At 33.1% G+C, this 23322-nt stretch overlaps 4 protein-coding genes across 4 annotated transcripts; 2 read left to right on the forward strand and 2 right to left on the reverse strand.

The window, feature by feature from the left end:
* Positions 1-4298: 4298 nt before the first annotated feature.
* On the reverse strand, positions 4299-8693 carry Sf3a2 (splicing factor 3a subunit 2). The gene is made up of 3 exons (XM_089703819.1): positions 8396-8693; positions 8061-8324; positions 4299-4703 (listed from the first exon to the last, which is right to left on the reverse strand). Exons 1-3 carry the CDS (start codon positions 8547-8549, stop codon positions 4336-4338), a joined length of 786 nt encoding a protein of 261 aa, XP_089559945.1. The 5' UTR covers positions 8550-8693; the 3' UTR covers positions 4299-4335.
* Positions 8694-9109: 416 nt separating this feature from the next.
* LOC149482378 (small ribosomal subunit protein eS10) lies at positions 9110-11151 on the forward strand. The gene is made up of 4 exons (XM_089703751.1): positions 9110-9199; positions 9378-9590; positions 10369-10612; positions 11089-11151. The coding sequence occupies exons 2-4, from the start codon at positions 9391-9393 to the stop codon at positions 11122-11124; spliced, it is 480 nt and encodes a 159-aa protein (XP_089559877.1). The 5' UTR covers positions 9110-9199; positions 9378-9390; the 3' UTR covers positions 11125-11151.
* Positions 11152-11649: 498 nt separating this feature from the next.
* On the reverse strand, positions 11650-14503 carry ND-39 (NADH:ubiquinone oxidoreductase subunit 39). Its single transcript, XM_089703953.1, has 7 exons — positions 14344-14503; positions 13977-14170; positions 13681-13904; positions 13279-13482; positions 12656-12817; positions 12149-12338; positions 11650-11929 (listed from the first exon to the last, which is right to left on the reverse strand). The coding sequence occupies exons 1-7, from the start codon at positions 14387-14389 to the stop codon at positions 11750-11752; spliced, it is 1200 nt and encodes a 399-aa protein (XP_089560079.1). The 5' UTR covers positions 14390-14503; the 3' UTR covers positions 11650-11749.
* A 1384-nt stretch (positions 14504-15887) lies between these two features.
* On the forward strand, positions 15888-21596 carry ric8a (ric8 guanine nucleotide exchange factor A). The gene is made up of 8 exons (XM_089703889.1): positions 15888-16081; positions 16239-16378; positions 16482-16932; positions 17330-17535; positions 17749-17887; positions 18532-18775; positions 20125-20342; positions 21124-21596. Exons 1-8 carry the CDS (start codon positions 16001-16003, stop codon positions 21277-21279), a joined length of 1635 nt encoding a protein of 544 aa, XP_089560015.1. The 5' UTR covers positions 15888-16000; the 3' UTR covers positions 21280-21596.
* The last annotated feature ends 1726 nt before the right edge of the window (positions 21597-23322 follow it).

The raw sequence follows: 23322 nt of genomic DNA on the forward strand, positions 1-23322 counted from the left end.
AAAATAACACTATTTTCTATTTAAATTGGTTTAAGTCCAATATAATCATCCTTATTAATATTATACTTAACCCTTATTCAAACGCGAGCCTGTGGAGGAGCTAACAAAAAAGTAATATACGTTCCTGGGTAATTTTGGGTCGTAGATTTCAAAACTACACACAAAAAAGGGGTTAGTGGGGGGAAAGTACCCTTTTTTCGGTGGGAAGTATATATCCCGTCATCTGTTCTCTCTTGTAAAAAGTTTGGAAAAGTGGGAACTATAGCTCCCAGTGTCCACTCCAGACATCAATATTTTAAAACACTAGTTAGTTGCCCTGACTCCACTTGTGAATTTAATGTTATCGTAAAAAATTATAAAGATCAAGTTTTTTAATAAAGGAGGTGAAAGTACTCATCAATGCAAGTTTCGTTTACTGAGGGAAGAATTCGGGAATTGAAAAATGAATGACTTCAATATAAAAATGGCATTTTTCTAAAACAAAATAAAAACAATAGGTAAATACTAATGTATTGATCAGGAAATAACGAATAACAATAAATAAGTTGCTTATACCAACTAAAAAAGATTTTTTAGACACACAGATTTTATAGAATTTCCGAATGTCGTGTGCAGTGACGAACACTGGGATGATATCTTCCCACTTAAAGACTTAATTTCAATCGACTCTACCAAGGTATATACGAAAGATTCTGGGTATATTTTTACGTTTCACGCAACCGTAATATAGTCTAGTTTACATAGCTAGAACTCTCTACTTATCTAATTTTTTTTGAGCACTACACCAAAAACTAAATAATAACGGTCGTTTTCGGCTGCAAAATCACGTCACCTAACTTTGACGTGTGTTTACCATTTACCACTCAGATTTACCATGACATGTAATAATTCTCTGAAAAGTGTTTCCATGAAAAAAAGTTCTCTAAAATGTTAAGATTGCGTAGATAAATATTACACTGCATTAGGTTTAAGCATATAAAAATAAAACACGATTTACTTCAATCTGAGACGTGGGAAGTATAGCTCCCAGCGTTTTAATAAGGGTTAACTAGACTTCCGCCCGCGTTTTCAAAGGAAAACCCGCATAGTTCCCGTTCCCGTGGGATTTCCGAGATAAAACCTATCCTATGTGTTAATCCAAGTTACCCTATATGTGTGCTAAATTTCATTGTAATCGGTTCAGTAGTATTTGCGTGAAAGAGTAACAAACACACACACATCCTCACAAACTTTCGCATTTATAATATTAGTAGGATTATAAGTTTTTTTGCGCTTTCACGAGGAAACACGAACTGATTTTGATGAAATTTTGTACATAGAAAGTTTACAACAAAAAAATAATAACACCTGCAATTTTTTTTACATGTTTTCATTACAGAAATCACTCTTGAACTACAATTTTATTATATACTAGCTGTGCCCGCGACTTCGTCCGCGTGGAATAGTGACTGCATAGTAGTTACTACTTAACACACAATTATTGAGTAAACACGTCTTGAAACACGTACTATCATATACAACTAAATTATAAGTACTTACACATTATTATAAAGTTAAGAAATAAAATAAATAATAACACAAAAGAACTGTTAGTAAAATTGATTACTAAACTGAGCTATAAAACTTAGGTACAGAAGAGTTAAAAATTTCCAGGATGTGGTTATTCTCCCGCTCCCATATTCCTTCTACTTTCACAGACTTTCAACTTTTCCCTTTCACCCCTAGTAAATGGCAGAACCGATTTTGATCTAAATTCTAAACCATGTCTAATCATACCTATATATTATGTACATGTCATATCCTTTCGTTTGGTACTCCATTTGGATTATGTATCCCCACTATCACCCCAAGGTGCCCTATATGTAATAAACAGATTAACCAATTTTGATAAAACATGACTAATTGTAATTCACACGTCATTTGATATGCCGCTTGATTATATTATTTGACCACATTCGATTATTCATTCCCACTTTTACCGCTATAAATCAATAAATGGATGAACCGATTTTGATTAAATATGCCTCATCATACTTCTCACGTCAGGTCATGCCCTTTCATTTGATATGCCACTTGGGTATATTATTTGACAACTTTTATTCCCACTTTTATACCTATATCTAATAAATGGATGAACCAATTTTGATAAAATATGTCTTATTGTACTTTACACGTCATGTCTTTCATTAGATAAGTCACTTGAGTATATTTGATAAAATTTATTTATTTATTCCCACTTTTACCCCTATATCAAATAAATTGATGAACCGATTTTGATATAATTTGACTTGTTGTTACTGACAGGTCGTCTTTTTTCATTTGATATATCACTTGGGTATAACAGACAACATTCGTTTTTTTCATTCCTACTTTTACCCCTCTACTATATAATAAATGGATGAACCGATTTTGATTAAATACCTATGCCTCATTATACTTCTCACGTCAGGTCATGCCCTTTCATTTGATATGCCACTTAGGTATATTTGACAACTTTTATTGCCACTTTTATCCAATAAATGGATGAACCAATTTTGATAAAATATGTCATAATGTACTTTACACGTCATGTCTTTCATTAGATACGTCACTTGAGTAAATTTGATAAAATTCATTTATTTATTCCCACTTTTACCCCTATATCAAATAAATGGATGAACCGATTTTGATAAAGTTTGACTAATTGTTTCTGACATGTCGTCTATTTTCATTTGATATATCACTTGGGTATAACCTACAACCTACATTAACAACTAACATTCGTTTTTTTCATTCCCACTTACCCCTATATAATATAATAAACAACTAGTTAATGTAACAAAAAAACGCATCTAATTCGTATCTAAGAATTCGTATTACCCGTTAGCGAGCTACGGTGGCACAGACAGACACGCAATACACACATAGCGGACATAACACCCCTCTTTTTGCGTCGGGGGTTAAAAATATAATACCTACGACATAATTTCAAAGACCTTTTATATAGAAAATTTACCTAGAAGTAACCATAATGCTATTTGTGCAGGTTTTAGACTTATGAGCAAAAATCTAAATAAAGTTCCTTTGACCCCCCTACTACCCCCTCAGCATAACCCCCCCCCCCACGCTTGGGAACTTTCGATATGATCATCTGGACATGTCAAGGAATAACTTTAGCGTATAATTTACGTAATAAAGTAATTCATGTATAGAATGCCTTAGCAAATGTTCGCTGTGATTACTTAAATGGTCATAACTTTTTTATTTATGAACCGATTGACATGAAATAAACACTAAATGTTAAATGAAGCTTACCACAATATATTAGTGAAAACCGCATTTAAATCGGATAAGCCGTTTCTGAGATTAGCGTGTTCAAACATACAGACAAACAGACAAAAAATTTTTTAACGACAGTTTTGGGTTTGGGATCGATTTAGTAATAACCCCTGCAAATTTTTTTTTACATATTTTCATTGTACAGACACCACTTTTCTAGAATTTTATTATATGTATTGATGATGATGATGATTGATATATGTATTGATATTTTAAATTAGAGAATTAAGATACTAGTAGCAATTTGGGTATAATGTAAGGTAGTAATAATGATAAAGCACACTAACAATTAGTGTTTGGATGTTTGTATATCTAGTCCGGGATCCATCGCCCATTTTTGCAAGTGATTACTATCAATAATCAAGCTAATTATTTTTCGTGAGTAGCTTTATTTTGATGAAATGCCCAATAATTTCATGTACGAGATGAAACAAGGATAAACTATTTTGATTTGATGGTTCTCAAAATATTAATTACTACTTAACTGAATGTTTTTTTTTGTTCAAGCTCAAGATAATTATCTAAATTATTCGAAAAAATATTTGTCCTACAAAATCTATGGTTTGATCAAAGAGTCCCCCTTTCCAATGTGTATCGATAACGAAGTCATCATAATATATTATGATTACTAACCAGCTGATTTTTTTATTTTCACTTATTTAATACTTATATAATTCAACAGACATATTGTCCTACAAATTGCGTAATAAATATTTGAGAACCGTCAAATCAAAATTTTTTATCCTTGTTACCTCTGTAAGCTACCACAATCGAGAGTTTCGTACACGAAATTATTGGGCATCTCATCAAAATAGAGCTACTCACGAAAAATTAGCTTAGGAGCTTAGAGCGATGGATCCCGAACTAATCATTAAAAAAGTCAGTTTTTTCTAGTAATAATACTAGTATTTTAATGATATACAAACAATATCAATGGTTTTTTCTTATTTATTTTATCAGAAAAGTAATAAAAATGCATATTTATCTTCACCAATTTATTTACAATACAATAAAAAATTACATAGAAGGAGGAGGTGGAGGCACTGGCATCAAAGGAGGTGGTGGTGGCACTCCCATCATGGGGGCTCCAGGTGGGGGCGGCAGACGAATGCCATGATTCTCCCACATTTTCGGTGGAGGCGGCGGCATTCTCAAGGGCTCCAATTTAAATGCAAACTGTAGGAAAAATTGCTTTGTATCCTTATTCCAGTGTGTCCAAAACTTGGAATCATGTTTTTCAACTTCCCTACTCGGTACTTTAAATGCAATAGTCTCATAAGGTTCAGCAGCAAAGAGCAAATATTGCCACCTGCGGTCTGGGGGCTCAATTTTTTGCTCATACGCTGACATGAAGCGATGCCTTGGCTGTACGCTATCTGCAATTTCTGAAAATAATGTACAGTTGTTAATTTTTAACATGGCATAAATATAACAAATTTTTTATTTGAGACTTTCCAAATTCAATCTGTAGGGGCTTTGTCAGAAGGTTGCGTGTTCATAACACGTCAATGTCACCAATGTAGGGGCTTGTTATATGCGAGTGTAATGAAAGATGAATAACTACGCAAAGGCTATATTTCAATAACTACATATTAGGCCAGTAGAAATCGACACTAAAAAACCCTAAATTCGCAAAGCACGATGTAGATTTGAATTTTTGGTATGTTGTTTGGATCAGTTAGGGTGATGTAAATCCCAATTTGCAACTTCTAAAAAGTTGTGCTCGCTGCGCACCACGTGATAAACTGCGAAAATTTTGGACTTTTTTCACTTTTTGCTCTAAAAGTCATAAACTATGCGTTTCCGACAAGTATGATTCAGTACATAAATTAAGGTTATTAAATTTGCAACAATTTAAGCCTAACCGCAGCTCTCTAAACCTTATAACGACTAAACTGTGGCCATTCGAAGATGGTTCATTTTTCCGGAAATATTGAAATTTTTAGTTTTGCTCCCGTTTGAACCAAAATATTGGCAAAAATCGCTCGTTCTATGAGAAAGTCGTATAATAAAGTTGTAGTGCATTTAATTTTCTTTCATTAGAGCATAGAACAAAGTCTGTGAGACAAATAGTTCACTCACAATATCTGAAAAACAAAAAGAAGGTAGAAATAGATTTTTAAAGAATTGAAACTGAGGGCATATAAAATCATAAAAAGGATAATACTTTTTCATTTGCAGGATAGGTAATTAACAAAATTACAAAGATAATTAAATTTGCAACAATTTAAGCCTAACCGCAGCTCTCTAAACCTTATAACAACTAAGCTGTGGCCTTTCAAAGATAGTCAGTTTTCCCGAAATTTTCAAATTTTTAGTTTTGCTCCCGTTTGAACCAAAATATTGGCAAAACCGCTCGTTCTATGAGAAGGTCATAAAATAAAGTTGTAGAAAATTTAATTTTGTTAATTACCTATCCTGCAAATGAAAAAGTATTATCCTTTTTATGATTTTATATGCCCTCAGTTTCAATTCTTTAAAAATCTATTTCTACCTTCTTTTTGTTTTTCAGATATTGTGAGTGAACTATTTATCTCACAGACTTTGTTCTATGCTCTAATGAAAGAAAATTAAATGCTCTACAACTTTATTATACGACTTTCTCATAGAACGAGCGGTTTTTGCCAATATTTTGGTTCAAACGGGAGCAAAACTAAAAATTTGAAATTTTCGGGAAAAACTGACTATCTTTGAAAGGCCACAGCTTAGTTGTTATAAGGTTTAGAGAGCTGCGGTTTGGCTTAAATTGTTGCAAATTTAATTAGCTTTGTAATTTTGTTAATTACCTATACTGCAAATGAAAAAGTATTATCCTTTTTATGATTTTATATGCCCTCAGTTTCAATTCTTTAAAAATCTATTTCTACCTTCTTTTTGTTTTTCAGATATTGTGAGTGAACTATTTGTCTCACAGACTTTGTTCTATGCTCTAATGAAAGAAAATTAAATGCACTACAACTTTATTATACGACTTTCTCATAGAACGAGCGGTTTTTACCAATATTTTGGTTCAAACGGGAGCAAAACTAAAAATTTGAAATTTTCGGGAAAAACTGACTATCTTTGAAAGGCCACAGCTTAGTTGTTATAAGGTTTAGAGAGCTGCGGTTTGGCTTAAATTGTTGCAAATTTAATTAGCTTTGTAATTTTGTTAATTACCTATCCTGCAAATGAAAAAGTATTATCCTTTTTATGATTTTATATGCCCTCAGTTTCAATTCTTTAAAAATCTATTTCTACCTTCTTTTTGTTTTTCAGATATTGTGAGTGAACTATTTGTCTCACAGACTTTGTTCTATGCTCTAATGAAAGAAAATTAAATGCACTACAACTTTATTATACGACCTTCTCATAGAACGAGCGGTTTTTGCCAATATTTTGCTTCAAACGGGAGCAAAACTAAAAATTTCAATATTTCGGGAAAAATGAACCATCTTCGAATGGCCACAGTTTAGTCGCTATAAGATTTAGAGAGCTTTAATTAGGCTTAAATTGTTGCAAATTTAATAACCTTAATTTATGTACTGAATGATACTTGTCGGAAACGCATAGTTTATGACTTTTAGAGCAAAAAGTGAAAAAAGTCCAAAATTTTCGCAGTTTATTATTTGCGTATAATCTTTTTTCCTACTTTCCCAAATTTTGTAATTTTGTTAATTACCTATCCTGCAAATGAAAAAGTATTATTCTTTTTATGATTTTATATGCTCTCAGTTTCAATTCTTTAAAAATCTATTTCTACATTCTTTTTGTTTTTCAGATATTGTGTGTGAAATATTTGTCTCACAGACTTTGTTCTATGCTCTTATGAAAGAAAATTAAATGCACTACAACTTTATTATACGAACTTCTCATAGAACGAGCGGTTTTTGCCAATATTTTGCTTCAAACGGGAGCATAACTAAAAATTTCAATATTTCCGGAAAAATGAACCATCTTCGAATGGCCACAGTTTAGTCGTTATAAGGTTTAGAGAGCTGCGGTTAGGCTTAAATTGTTGCAAATTTAATAACCTTAATTTATGTACTGAATCATACTTGTCGGAAACGCATAGTTTATGACTTTTAGAGCAAAAAGTGAAAAAAGTCCAAAATTTTCGCAGTTTATCACGTGGTGCGCAGCGAGCACAACTTTTTCGAAGTTGCAAATTGGGATTTACATCACCCTAACTGATCCAAACAACATACCAAAAATTCAAATCTACATCGTGCTTTGCGAATTTAATGTTAATTTCCACTGGCCTAATTTTGTATGTAATTAATATTCAACCTATGCGACCCACCCGCGTGCCGACAAGCCCGTGACTGTCCATGCATAGCGCACGAACTGTTTATATACGAGTTACCGTGTGAAATTTCTTAGGGCTACACTTGAATTTCGATAACTCGTAAATTGGCTTGTCGTCGCTACAAATCCATGCAAATGTGAAATTTGTTTTTACTAATAAATGAATTAATATAGAACTATCTATAAAGGTCTTTCTATATCTGTAAAGTAGAGTGATAATGATGATTATTTTGGTGCTGCGCTTAAAAATCATTTGCTATTTAAGGGTAGCAACACAAGGGTACAACTAAATCTGTATGATTTTGTAAAGACCAAATTCTATATTTGTAAATACTATTCTATTTAAATTTATCAAACTAATGCATAGTAAAATAATTTCAATGAATTATTTGAATGTTTTATAAGTAAAAAAACAAAAACCCATAACACCCATACAAGACAATATAGGTATCTACCTGGATAATCAACTTGAAACAATAAACTCTGCTGTCCATTCTCTGGGTCTTTTTGTTTGGTTACTCTGTAACCAGGACGTCCAATTTTAACAAACTTCTTAGGTTCAATTCTAGGTTTCTCTGGAGCCAGTTGCTGGGGAGCTTCCTTAGCTTCTTTTGCAGCTCTGCGTGCTAAATTAGCTTGATGTTTTTTTCCTTGCGTGTGAGCAAGATAACTCCCCTCGTTATTGTGTAAAGTTAGACATAACTTGCATTCATAGGAACCTGCAGACGAGAAGGAAATGATAAGAGTCATACAATAAAATTAAATAAAATGAATCGTTATAGATACAGACCTAAATGATTTTTCATAAAATAAGGGTCCTTGTTAAGATCGATTGTCTCTAAAGCGAGTTGACGAAGTCTTTCACGTCTATCTCTGTTGCTTTCGGACCATGATGCCACTCCTCCACCTCCTGTTTTTCCTCCTGGTCGATTTTGAAAATCCATTATATCGGCTGTCCTATTTGTCTATTTTACCCTACTGCTGTTTTATGAAATATTCGTTGTTCACGAAAGTAAACAACGCATATTTTTATTAAACTTTTAAGCAACGCCGCAACTCGAAAGTGGCACTATCAACTATGAAGTTTGACACATTTGACAAATGACATTTGCTAATCGCTACCGACTTTTCTTTCTTTCTCCTTGGCAAGGAGATATGTCTTTTTGCCAGCGACATTTATCAAAGTATGACTTATGAGACCACATCTTTTGTTTGTAAACTCGTTATATTTATGGATTATTGGAGTTATATTGAATATTTGGAGATTAATAATGGTTAAAATTTTCTTATATTAGATCAGACATTTCTGCTTCAGAAAAGCTGTCATCATTCGTTTGTAATTGTCATGTTTACTTATTGAAACTATGGACTCCGATAATCGGATAATTGAAAAAAAAATAGTATTAATAATTTTATAATATTCCTTAAAAAACTCTTTTTATAAGATTACCCTATTACCATGAATCCTACCAAAGAGTAGATACTTACCAAATGTCAAATGTCAAAAAAATAAAGTGACATATGTCAAATTTCTGGCAAGTTTTGAAATTTCGAAATCTATGACACTCTTTTTACTTGTCAAAAGTTGCCGAAGGTACTGTTTTTCGAAGAATAATCGCTCTTTATTTCTGAAATCAACAAAGAAATGTGAATTAAATGCAATTAAATTAAAATCGAAACGTCCGAATTATAAAGTGATACAAATATTTCTTTGGATATGTGCAATGTGAAAACTTCAAAATGATAACCTCGGTCACTTTCGTGTTTTACAGGTAGTGGATCAAGATGTTGATGCCAAAACAAAACCGTGTGGCTATTTATGAGTACCTCTTCAAAGAGGGTGTTATGGTAGCCAAAAAAGACTACCATGCTCCCAAACACCCCGACCTGGAGAAAATCCCTAACCTTCAAGTTATCAAAGCTATGCAGTCACTGAAATCAAGAGGTTATGTTAAGGAACAGTTCGCCTGGAGGCATTTCTATTGGTAAGTTACCATTCGATAGTTTCTACCTACTTCACGAATATTGAATATGTTATCAACAATAAACAAGTTTAATAAAATAGCGCCAATTCGTATTTTTTAAAGAAAAGTGATAAATGATATTATAAGTAAGAAGAAGAAATATTTATCAAATTAAAAATTAAATGTTGAGATTTATTTACGAATTTTTCCATGCTTATATTGCTCAATAGGTATAATGCTTCACCTATTGCACGCCTCATAAGCGAAGCGTTGAGGTGGGTACTACTGTCACTTCGCGCAAAACATCTGATTTTTCAAACTTAAAATGTCTTTATGTATCATACATTGCACTTGTAAGATAATACATACACACACATATTAAGAAAAAACACTATTTTTAACATTCATGATATTTTTGATGTCATTTTTGTTATTTAAACTAGTTAAAAAACAGTTTAAAAAAGTTCTGTCTTGGACGTCCGTGTGTCTGTATGTGCGGAGGATTTTCTTGCTAACACGATAGCGACCGAAATACTTTACTAATCGAGTCTTTTTTTTTTTCTCTTACGCTTGAGTATGCTCAGGAATAGAACCCTTTCATTTTTCAGGGTCTGATTCGATGTGGTTTAATTGTTATTAAATAAACAAAAATAATAATTAATAAATAATTATTAAAAAAAATTATGAGCAAGCACTTTTGGATATTATTATTTTTTATTGTATTAGTGAATAACATTGAAAGTCAGTCAGTGAATTCATATTTATTCATTCAGAAACAGATTCAAATAATATCTTCCAGGTACCTAACCAACGAGGGCATCGAGTACCTGAGGATATTCCTTCACTTGCCCCCTGAAATTGTGCCCGCTACACTGAAACGCTCAGTGCGAACAGAGACAGTCCGCCGCGGTGCTGTCGGCCGGCCTGACGCGCCCGCACGCTCAGCCGAAGACCGGTCAGCTTACCGTCGCGCCCCGACCACACCTGGTGCACCTCACGACAAGAAGGCTGATGTTGGACCTGGATCGGCTGATGTTGAATTCGTAAGTTATTTGTTAGTTACTGAAGAAGCATAATAAGTGATTAATGCCTCAGCCCCCGGAATCACAGACACAATAGAAAATCTATTGTCGTGGCCCGATCGGGCCGCTCGGTGGTCAAGGGGTTAAGTGATTGTGGAGCTTTTTTTTAGTGTTACTAGAAACAGTGTCTTTCTTGAAACCTTTCTTGGTCCAATTATAATTTAAGTTAAATCATATTTTCCTGGTTTTAGTATTAGTAAGTATAGACAAGAATAAAACAATGATAAAGAGAGAAGCTTTAAATGCTCTGAAAATGTTTTTAAAATCTTAAGTAGAAAAGATCACATACTATAGTATATTATCTAGATACTAAAATTAATACTATTTGCAGCACCTGCAATGTAACTATGTAGTTCACCCAATTTTTTTTTGTTAAAGATCAAAATAATTCTAGATTCTTTTTAAATATACTCAATAATTTTTTTCTGTTCTTACAGAGAGGTGGATATGGACGTGGCAGGCCTGCTCCCTAACTTAGGTTTAATAAAATATAATCTTTATTTTATTTTGTTTCATTTTAAACCATAACTTATTTCACCCCCCTGCATATGAATCTGAGAAGAAACTATTTCTAAGTAAATATTAAGTACATAATGAACTACTGTACTATTTAACTACACCCATTTTGCAATAACAGCTTTTCAATTATAAAATTGTTTTTGAGCAAATTACCAATAGATATGACAACATATCAATACAATTATACAAAATACATTTTACAGATTTATAAAGTAGCCTGTATCACATTAGTATATTATTTATTTAATAAAATAAATAAATAATATATGCCTGTATCTACATGGGTCTGATCAGCTTTTATTATGAAAGATTGAAAAGTAATATCTAGATTTTCGCATTTACATTATTAATAGGAATTGGGATGGGTAAATTACATGTGTTAGAAAAATATAGGTAATAATTGTGAAATATGGAAATGGTCTACTCTACTCTATATACCTTATTGACCTCCGGATTATTAAGTTTAGTAAAAAAGTAAGTGATGGTAATAATTTATTTCAATCCAATCTACAGATTTGACATGATATAATAAATTGTGGCTGAACCCTTTCTACAGATTTACACTTGATTTATAATCATTTATTCGGCATAGACTGGGGGTGGTGGTGGCTTTGGGAACTCTCCGAGTTGGTCAATGTAGAACAAGTAAGCGCGGTATGGCTTCAGTTCCCATGGAACTTGATCCTCCATATGAGTTAAGGTCACACCAAGGTCTTCTAAAGTTGGCAGATTCTTGTCAACAACGTCAGTTGTGGCCTCCTGTATAAATGCAATTTTAACATGAGATTGTTATATGACAAGTTACTTTCTGGCAAAATTAAATAGTACCTACATAATACAGAGAATTGATACAAAATTATTTGTCGTATTAAAAGAACTGCTAAAAAACATTAAAGATTGTATAGAGAGAACAAAATATATTGTCGCTAAATAGATTAGTATTAAAGTAAACATGTATAAATGAAGGTCATCTATTACCTTTTCGAGACCTTCCCAGTGCAAGCAGCCAAACGGATATGCTGGTGACAATTTATTGGCTAGAGCAACTTTGAGTGGGAACAGAATACGGTCATACTTCATGTCGTAATGCTTGAATCCCCAGCTCTCATCCTTGCGCATCAAGCGATAGAACCATGTCACAAGATCTTTCCACATGTACCTTTTTGGTCTGCAAATAAATTAAATTAATTGTTTGTTTTTACTATCTGAATACTGTATGTATATTGTATAATAACTTGAAAGGGATGCCTTTTTAATGTGGAAGATTATATTTGTCGTTTAGTTGTAATGATCAAATACCAACCTATGTTTTAAAGAACTTGTGTTTTGTATAATTTATCATATCAGATAAAGAATTTTATTTTATTTTTATGAATGAAATTATAAAATTTCAAATGACATCCATTTTAAGCCCACATTTTTTTAAACTATAAAATCTTTTATTTATAGAGTATTTGTAAGAAACATATACATATAAATACCCACCCAATAGCTTGGTACACTTGACACCTAGTGTCGGGATCGCGAGCTGCATTCACAATAGCTTGAGCTACGTCAGAAACGTAAACAGGCTGTTTGATTGTTGCCTCACCGTTCTTGTATAGTGGTATGTAGTGGGTGTGCAGCCTCCAGGGAGAGACAATGCTCCTGAAATTTAATTTAAGAAACCATTTTAATTTTATTTTGAATAAAATAATTACACATTTTTTAATGAATTGTTGAGGTAAGCATGAGAAGTGATTTATATACAGTTCATCATTTTACAAAGATTTCACAATTCAGAATTCTTGTTTAATACAAGAAAAAGAAAACTTATGGTTTGTTATGTTACATATTATTTTATAGCTTTTATTGACTATCTACGGGCTTTAAAAATTTATTTAATGTGTAGATAATCCATCAGGCCCCGGAATCACAGACACAATAGAAAATCTATTGTGTCACGGTCGGATCTGGCCGCTCGGTGGTTGAGAGGTTAAATAAAAACCAAAACCAAAAATTTAGAATAGCTATAATAACTTCCACTAGACATGACACTGTTGAGTATATTCTAATGCAGAAAATAATACAATATTCTAAAATTAAAGTAACATTTTCTAGATAATTACCTCAAAAATCTATCCTCTGAGCCATAAATATCAGAAGCTCTAATGATTGTGGCAGTAGGGAATTCCTCTTTAACAGCACACTCTCCCAAATATTTACTGATTTTGTACATAGAAGGAGTTTTCATAACCAGCGGCTTTGGGTTTTCTTCAGCGTTTAAATAAGATAGATGTATGAATCTTTCAACACCCATTTCTCTGCTTATTCTGTTTAAAGAAAAGTTATCATATAATTTAATGTAAAGTAAGTATTTCAGAATATATTCATAATTCCATTTGCCCTTATTTTATATAGAACAACTACAGTTTTATCAAAAAACATTCTTATTTCTATTCAATTAAAACTCTTTTTCCGAAATTATATAGTTATTTATTATTGAATTTAATAATATGTGTTTAACAAACCTTGCAAGGCGTCTAGCACCTTCAACATGCACATCATTGTATTTAAAGTTCTTAGTTTCATAGTCTCGGCCAACAAGGTTGATCACTACATTGGAGTAGCGTACTGCTTTCGCAATGGATTCATCATCGCGAATATCAAATGGAGTAAATAGAACTTGGCCCAGATCTCCACAGACTTTCAATCTAGCAGCGTCGTAGAAGTCACCACGGTACGGTAAAATCATCTAAAATGTTAAGAAAGTGTTACTGTATACTTGTTTTGAATCTTCAAATATGATACTTATTCCATTATATACCTGAGTTCCAATCTTGCCAAGTTTGTTGCACAGGTAACGACCGACAAAACCAGTGCAACCGAAAACGGTGGCGACGATGCCATTGAAGCTGCTTCTACCCCCTGTTCCTCTTTTGTAAGCAGCAAGGTTAGTTTTAGCATCAGAACTATAGGATTCCGATTTTATGTAAATAATGCTGAATGATCCATTTTTGGCTATAAAATAATTATATTTCTTGAATAATAAATAAAATATTTAAATATATTAGGTATTATTTATTTTGTAAAGGCATTATTGACAGTTAAAATCTTATCACATCCTACATGTCAAATTATGTAAGAATACCTTGCTAGATGTATCCTAAATTGAGAAGATCTAGTGTACTTACGAATTATTTTCGATACGAATTGGCCTTTTAAAGCTATTGAAGCCATTTTCGGCCTTTAAAATTGTAAATAATGATAATAAATCCCTGCTGAACGCTAAAGTTCAGCAATCATTACATTCATAGTCACAATTTAGAGAAATGTCATTTGTCAAATGCCAATGTCGAATAAATTTATGACAGTAGTGACAGTAATAATATGCCCTGGTTATCAAGTTTGACACTTGTTTGACATAATTTTAAAGTTTTTGCGCGTAACACACTACACTAAATTTAGAAGCTTATTTATGGCTCATTTAGATATTAGATTTAAGAAACTTCTGATTACACTGTTCAGTATCTGAATCATATGTGTAATGGAGATTATTAGTGTTTCAGAACTATTGAATGCAGAAATAAGAATTCGTTTGACATTTTACTTTAAATCTCATGACATCGCATCAACAGATCGCATCGTTATTTCAAAAGCAAGATATTTAAATTCTACGAGTATTAGTATCGAAGGAAAGCTAAGTCGTAGCCTGTGGTAATAGAAAATGCTATTATGATTTATAATTCGTTTCTTTAATATTCAACTTCCGACAAACATTATTTTTAAAAATATATCTGTTCTTCTTCCTAGATGAGTTTCTAATTAGGTAGGTATTTAAAATATTCAGACAGACAAAAACTTCAGTGACATCTGAATTTAGGATTCTAATTTATAAAATGCGATTGCACTCTCCTAAATTTAGTGACGACTGAATTTTAGTCGTCTAAATTTAGTGTAGTGTAAGGAGCGCATTAGCTTTATCTTCTTTATATATAAAAATGAATCGCAAAATGTGTTGGTAAGCGCATAACTCGAGAACGGCTGAACCGATTTCGATAATTCTTTTTTTATTATATTCCTTGAAGTACGAGGATGGTTCTTATGTAGAGAAAACGTGAATATGTACCACGGGCGAAGCCGGGGCGGACCGCTAGTTGTATATAACTATAAAAATGTTACAAATCGTTCTTACCTTTAGTTAGTCGACTTCCTTTTCAGAAGCAGGAATTAATTTCTTTCTCGAGGTACTTCATTTATCAATATAAACGAGAAATGGAAATTAATACTGCTTATAACTATTAGGTTAGATATTATATCCCAAACTAGCTTACCGCCCGCGGCTTCGCCCGCTTTGTCTAAAACCTAATCTATACTATATCTTATATATAAAAATGAATCCCAAAATGTGTTGGTAAGCGCATAACTCGAGAACGGGTGGACCGATTTCGATAATTTTTTTTTTTATTATATTCCTTGAAGTACGAGGATGGTTTTTATGTAGAGAAAACGTAAATATGTACCACGGGCGAAGCCGGGGCGGACCGCTAGTTAATAATAAAAATCAAAATGTTGAAGACAATTTATCACGAATGTACAAGTATAATAGAATTTCTAACACTTCAATACCGCATATTTTCGGGCAAATTAATAAGAATTAACCACAGGAAATAACCATTCGCTTTTATCCACACATTTCACTTCGATATGCTGTGAGCTGTCAATCTTATGTTCTCACGGATCAGTCATCCGTCATCACTCATCACAAAATACAGATTTTAGTATTAAACATTGTGTCTGTATTTGAATTTTGAATCATATTAGATTAATAAAAAGTAATTGAAGAGAAAAATGGACGAAAACGAAATATCCATTATAAGCAGTAAAGATTTCCCCAAGGTTGCCGAGGTCTTGCAAAACTTTGTAAACAAGGTACATACCTCTATACAAATATAAAATTAATATTTTAAATTAAAGAATAGTTATGTATAATATAAAATGTGTTTTTCAGTATGTAATTAATTTCCTGAAAATATTTTATATCATATCTTATGTATTAAATAAATTCACACAAACTATTTATTTACAGAATGAAAATAAGTTTGATTTCCCATATCTCTCCGAAAATAACATGCGTATCTCCGTTTGGGCGGCTTTATTCGAACACCTTCAAGATAAATCAGCAGAATCCATTCATACTCTTTGTTTAGCTACAGTAAGGGTCTTGAGGCAAGTATTATGTATACTTACTTAGATGTATTTAAAGTTTGTAATTTGTTGAAAATGTTAATAGGAAATTTTACTTTATCTTGTGATAAATTATTCATTTCAGTCGTGACAAAACTGAGATGGAAAATCTCATATGTGAGAGGTGGATGATAACACTTATAGAAAAAGCAGGATTGTACAATTTCATAGACCCCAGTGAGGACATAACAGAAAATATAATTCCGTGCAAAGAAGTAGCAGTAGAAGCGCTTAAATGCCTTTGCAATGTTTCATTTAACAGTGAAGTGGCTAGAGCTCTGTGTGCCCATACAAGTATCGCTCAGGGTCTTGTTGCAAGACTACGGTCATACAAAGAGATACCTTATAAAGATGATATAATGATATTTGATATGAAAGTGCTGTTTATTCTAACTGCTTTGAGGCAAGATATAAGAGCAAAGATAAAAAATGAACTCCATGGCATGGATTACTTGATTAGCTGCTTGGGTGAGCTGGTATCAGAGTCTTTGAAGGTTGATGAAGCTTCAGGGGGGTTACAACAAATAATACTGACTGTAAGTAATGTCTTTGTACTAAAAATATATTTTTGAAGTGAAACTTTTTTATCGGGGTTGGACAAAAATTTAGTGTAACATTTTTGCGTTACGCCGTACGCGTGACATTTATGCGTTACGCCGTACGCGTGACATTTTTGCGTTACGCCATACTCGTGACATTTTTAAGGTCATAAAGAAGTTTCACTTCTTACGTGTGTACTCTAGTACATGCATACATATTTTTTTGTTTCCCTTGTTACAAATATGTATATGAATAGATCTGATTAAAGCTAGGGCTTCTAGTTTTAGTTATTAATATGAAATGTGTGTAATCATTCTTTCAAATATTCATTTATTTAATACATATCTATAAACACGTAAGAGTATCAGAAAAACTTTATTATTATCACCGCAGGATGATCAAGTAGCGATTGCATGTGAGATATTGAAGACGCAGTTTAACTTGATGTACCACAGTGGGCCAGAAGAGCCACTCACTGCAGAGGAAGAGGCTACATGCTTGAAACTTATGCCCGTCCTAACGTCGCTGTTGATGGCTGAAACACACTCTTGGGACAAGTTAATGGATTTGCACAGTAATATCGCTAATTTGCTTACAAGGTTTGTGGATCTGATTTTTGTGATGTTTTTTTTAATCTAGTTGAAAATGAAAGGCTGTTGAAAACTTTAAAAATCTTAAACATAAATCCTTCTTTTAAAATATTGATATTTAAACAAATTTGAACATTGAATAATAGATAAATAAAATGTGTCAATATTCTGGAAATGTACTATTTTTAATTTTTAATTAATTTATTAAATATTTTGTTATAGTGTGCCACCTGAATTTTACGAGTATCTAACTCCAAAGTGCAATGATGGGGAACCAGTGAGACATTTTTACGACGGGAGAAATATGGAAGCCATCCATGGACTGTTGCAGTTGATGCAGCATAGATTGACTATCTCCACTGTGAGTTTAAAAAAAGAAGTTTTCTTGCATATTGTGTGATTATAGTTATGGTCATGTAGGTTTTGACTAAGTAAATTATCTTTATATGAGCTACCTCAAGTATAATCTAGCAGTTATTAAAAAAATATATAAAAAAAAACTTTTATTGTCAACAAAACACAAAAAAAGCAGATTATTTCATATTGCGGTTTTAAATAATATTTGCGACTAAGATGTCGTAAATATCGTAAATATAAATGTTATTTGTACTAACTTACAACATAGTATGTGTTAAATCTAAAAAAAATATGCATAATTTATGCTCAACAACATTGAGATAATATTACTACGTATGGAGGAGACACCACGAACAAAATCTGTGCGCCATTTTTTTGCTCTAACTAAGTTTTAAAAAATATTATCTAGTTAGGTACTTACCGATGAAAGTTATTCCTTTGCCCTTTTCCGTATTATTTGTATTATTTGTGCAATATCGTAACACACACGAAGGCATATTTGATGCGTTTCACTTTAAAACCATTAAAAAAAACCGCTGAACATACGCCATATGGCGTATGTTGAGCGGAACATAAGTGATGTAGGCGGTATCGTCTTCATAATGCTCAACAAAAGTTGTATCCACAACATTCCCCATTAATTTGCAGACCACACGTGGAATAATCGAGAACCTATCACCAATACTGACAGTACTGATCAAGAGTGCTCGCAGTGTTAGAGCGCAGAGGAAATACCTTCGGTTGACTGTGTTGCCGCCATTACGAGATGTGTCCCGACCACCGGAGAAGGGAACGACTCTTCGGAACCAACTTTGCAGACTATTGACCACTCCTGTGACGTCAGTCAGGGATCTTGTGGCCGAGTTCTTGTTCATTCTTTGCAAGGAAAAAGGTGAGATGGGTGGAAATGATATCATGGCAATTAAATATTGTGTTTTTCTTTATTCCCTACTAGCTTTCCACCCACGGCTTCGCCCACTCAGTCAAAAAAAACCCGCATAGTTCCCGTTCCCGTAGGATTTTCGGGATAAAACCTATCCTATGTCCTTTCGGTTTCGGGTATCAAAATATCTCTATACCAAATTTCATGCAAATTGGTTCAGTAGTTAAGGCGTGATTGAGTAACAGACAGACAGACAGAGTTACTATCGCATTTATAATATTAGTATGGATTTTCTTAAGATAGTAAATAATTTACTGTATACTGCTATGTTGCATAATATTTTCTTTTTTCAAATCATGCTAAGGCGAAATTCCTGTTAAGCTTAATTTTAATAAAACCATGCTAAGGCGAAATTCTTGTTAAGCTATATTTTTAATAATTTGCCCGCGTGTACGAGTGAATGGACTCGTATTTGCTCCTATTTGTCGTAGTATAATGTTATTGGTGACAATTCAGTAGGTCATGTAACTAAAATTTCTCGTCATGTAACTAATTTTATAGTCCGGGATACATCGCCCATTTTTGCAAGTGATTACTATCAAGCTAATTTTTCGTGAGTAGCTTTATTTTGATGAGATGCCCAATAATTTCATGTACAAAACTCTCGATTGTGGTAGCTACCAGAGGAAACAAGGATAAAATATTTTGATTTGATGGTTCTCAAATATTAATTACTAACTGAATGTTTTTTTTTGTTCAATCTCAAGATAATTATCTAAATTATTCGAAAAAATATTTGTCCTACAAAATCTATGGTTTGATCAAAGAGTCCCCCTTTCCAATGTGTATCGATAACGAAGTCATCATAAATGATTACTAACCAGCTGATTTTTTTATTTTCACTTATTTAATACTTATATAATTCAACAGACATATTGTCCTACAAATTGCGTAATAAATATTTGAGAACCGTCAAATCAAAAATTTTTATCCTTGTTACCTCTGTAAGCTACCACAATCGAGAGTTTCGTACATGAAATTATTGGGCATCTCATCAAAATAAAGCTACTCACGAAAAATTAGCTTGATAGTAATCACTTGCAAAAATGGGCGATGTATCCCGGACTATTAGTGCTAAATATTTATGAAATCTATTACTTATTTTGATTAAAAAGCTTACGCACAATAAACGAATGTCGTCGAATTTATAATTTGCAAATCAGCAACAGTTGTTAATAGCCAATGAATTTAAATTATGTTTATATGTTCTTTATATTTCTACATATTTTGAAGTAACTATCGAATTTCTTGAAATAAAGCTTTTTTAGTGTGAGATTGAGTTTGAGAGCTTTTTACAGTGGGTCGTATGGTGAAATACACTGGCTTCGGTAACGCAGCCGGTCATCTAGCCCAAAAGGGTCTGATGTCCGGTGGCCGCGGACTAGTTCGGTACTCATCGAGCAGCGAAGACTCCGACACCGAGGAGTATTTGGAAGCCCAACCGAATATAGACCCAGTGGTGGGATGTACTAGACCACCGAGGGCCAATCCCTTTGAGAATATGACTGAGGAACAGGTGCGTTTTATCACAGAATACATAATAGTAGCTAAACGCTACAGAACGGACACTCTCCGCCTCCCGCCAAAATTAAACACTTATCTCACCCCGCACTATCACGCTATAAATGGTCCGCATTTTTCTACAAGGACGATACGCAACGAAGATTGACAACATTAATCAAATTGACTTAAAGTAATTTTATTATTTTGAATTTGTGATTATCGTTTTTCGTAGAAAATGGTTAGGTATTGTGCTGTTTACGGATGTATTTCATCAGAAAAACGCGAATTTTTTTTTACGCTAGTCACAAATGTGCCAACCATAAAGCGTTAACACACACATTTGCAGTCTCTACAGTGTGACTGTCAAAATGATAATTTTGTATGGAGTGTCCGGGCCCCGGGGTATGGTTTTATATAAGACTAGTTTTCCGTCCGCGTAGTTAAAGAAAAACCCGCTCGGTTCCCGTTCCCGTGAGATTTCCGTGATAAAACCTATCTTGTGTCCTATCTAAGGGAATCAAGGTATCTTTGTACCAAATTTTATTGAAATCGGTTCAGTGGTTTAGTTGGCGTGACGAAGAAGAGACAGACTTACATAGATATTTATATTGTTTGTTAGGATGTTGGATTGAACTTTTTTTTGTTGAAGTGATTGAAATTAAGTTTACCGAGTTCTAAATAGATACTTATTATGTTCTTAGAGATTCTATTGTGTATGGAAATGAGATAAAATATTTTTTTTCATTGATATACCTCAATCCGTCAATAATTAGAATCTTTTCTATCATTCACAGAAAGAACACGAGGCAATGAAACTCGTGAATCTGTTCGACAAGATGGTGTCCCAGGGTGTAGTGAAGCCGGCGACCATCGGGCCGGACGGGAAACCGAAACCAGTGGAACATGTGTTGGAAATGAGGGAAAACCCACCGAATAGACCACAGTCTTAAATGTTCACTATTTATGTACTTTTTAGAGCTAGCGCGCACGAGCAACTTTGTCTCCGCAACTATTTTGTCTCCGCAACTATTTTGTCTCTCCCACCTATGGGCTAGTATGAAAGTGCGCGCACGTAGCGACGCAACTCCCCATACAAATTGATGGGAGAGACAAAATAGTTGCGGAGACAAAGTTGCTCGTGTGCGCTAGCTCTTATGGGAGATGTTTCAGAAAATATTTTGGGTGTTATATAATTTTTGGATAAGTCTTTCTTTAATTTGAATTAAAATTGAATTTCACACGTGTAATATTTAAATGCAATGATTTATTTAATTTATTTTTGGTGTAATACAAAATAATTTGGAAAATCCAAAAGTGCACGCCTCATAATTTTTTTTAATAATTATTTATTAATTATTATTTTTGTTTATTTAATAACAATTAAACCACATCGAATCAGACCCTGAAAAATGAAAGGGTTCTATTCCTGAGCATACTCAAGCGTAAAAGAAAAAAATTATGAGCAATTTTACTGTACTTATAGGTATTCTAAAATAATTTGGAAAATCCAAAAGTGCACGCCTCATAATTTTTTTTTTAATAAATATTTATTAATTATTATTTTTGTTTATTTAATAACAATTAAACCACATCGAATCAGACCCTGAAAAATGAAAGGGTTCTATTCCTGAGCATACTCAAGCGTAAGAGAAAAAAAAAGACTCGATTAGTAAAGTATTTCGGTCGCTATCGTGTTAACAAGAAAAAGGATCCGCACATACAGACACACGGACGTCCAAGACAGAACTTTTTTAAACTGTTTTTTAACTAGTTTAAATAACAAAAATGACATCAAAAATATCATGAACGTTAAAAATAGTGTTTTTTCTTAATATGTGTGTGTATGTATTATCTTACAAGTGCAATGTATGATACATAAAGACATTTTAAGTTTGAAAAATGAGATGTTTTGCGCGAAGTGACAGTAGTACCCACCTCAACGCTTCGCTTATGAGGCGTGCAAAAGACTCGATTAGTAAAGTATTTCGGTCGCTATCGTGTTAACAAGAAAATCCTCCGCACATACAGACACACGGACGTCCAAGACAGAACTTTTTTAAACTGTTTTTTAACTAGTTTAAATAACAAAAATGACATCAAAAATATCATGAATGTTAAAAATAGTGTTTTTTCTTAATATGTGTGTGTATGTATTATCTTACAAGTGCAATGTATGATACATAAAGACATTTTAAGTTTGAAAAATCAGATGTTTTGCGCGAAGTGACAGTAGTACCCACCTCAACGCTTCGCTTATGAGGCGTGCAAAAGCAATTATTGAGTTAAAGGTATGTCGAAGCATTTCCTATAAGTATTATTGATATGCACGAATTTTTAAAATATATCATTGAAATAACTTAAAAAGTAAAAAAAAATTGACACTGTAGTTTATACGTGTTTATCTCTAAGACTATTTAGTTTGAGATATTGCATACATGTTTATCATAAGTACTTTCTTGGTATGAAACTATTTGATGTGTAATACTTTGGTATGTTATACAATATAATATATGTGCCAATTTATTTATTTACATAATATTACGAATTACGGACTAATCATTTTTTCGTAGTTTAAGATTGATCTCACTTATCGGGACTAGGTTAAGACGTAAATCGAACCCAAAGCAATTTTAATCTATTTATAATCTATGACAAATTAGTATTAGTTAGATTTTAAGGACATACGTTAAAAACTAAATAAAAATCGGTTAAGTGCGAGTCGGACTCGAGGCACTAAGAGCGTATACGCACTATGCGGTTAGCCGCATTGCCGATAGCACTGCGATGCGGCTACCGCAGACCGCACAGTGCGCATAGAAATGAATATTACGTACATAATTGTGCTTGCGGTCAGCCGGACGGCTACCCGCAATGCGGCTACCCGCAATGCGGCTACCCGCATAGTGCGTATACGCTCTAAGGGTTCCGTACAAATAAGCTTCTTTAAATGACCTCTTTTAATCGCAGTATTAATAATATTTTAAATTACATCT

This window comes from Colias philodice, chromosome 15 (assembly GCF_061535455.1).
Source record: "Colias philodice isolate Cphi_HAF_F1 chromosome 15, ilColPhil1 Martin Lab GWU primary, whole genome shotgun sequence".
Classification (NCBI taxonomy): domain Eukaryota; kingdom Metazoa; phylum Arthropoda; class Insecta; order Lepidoptera; family Pieridae; genus Colias; species Colias philodice.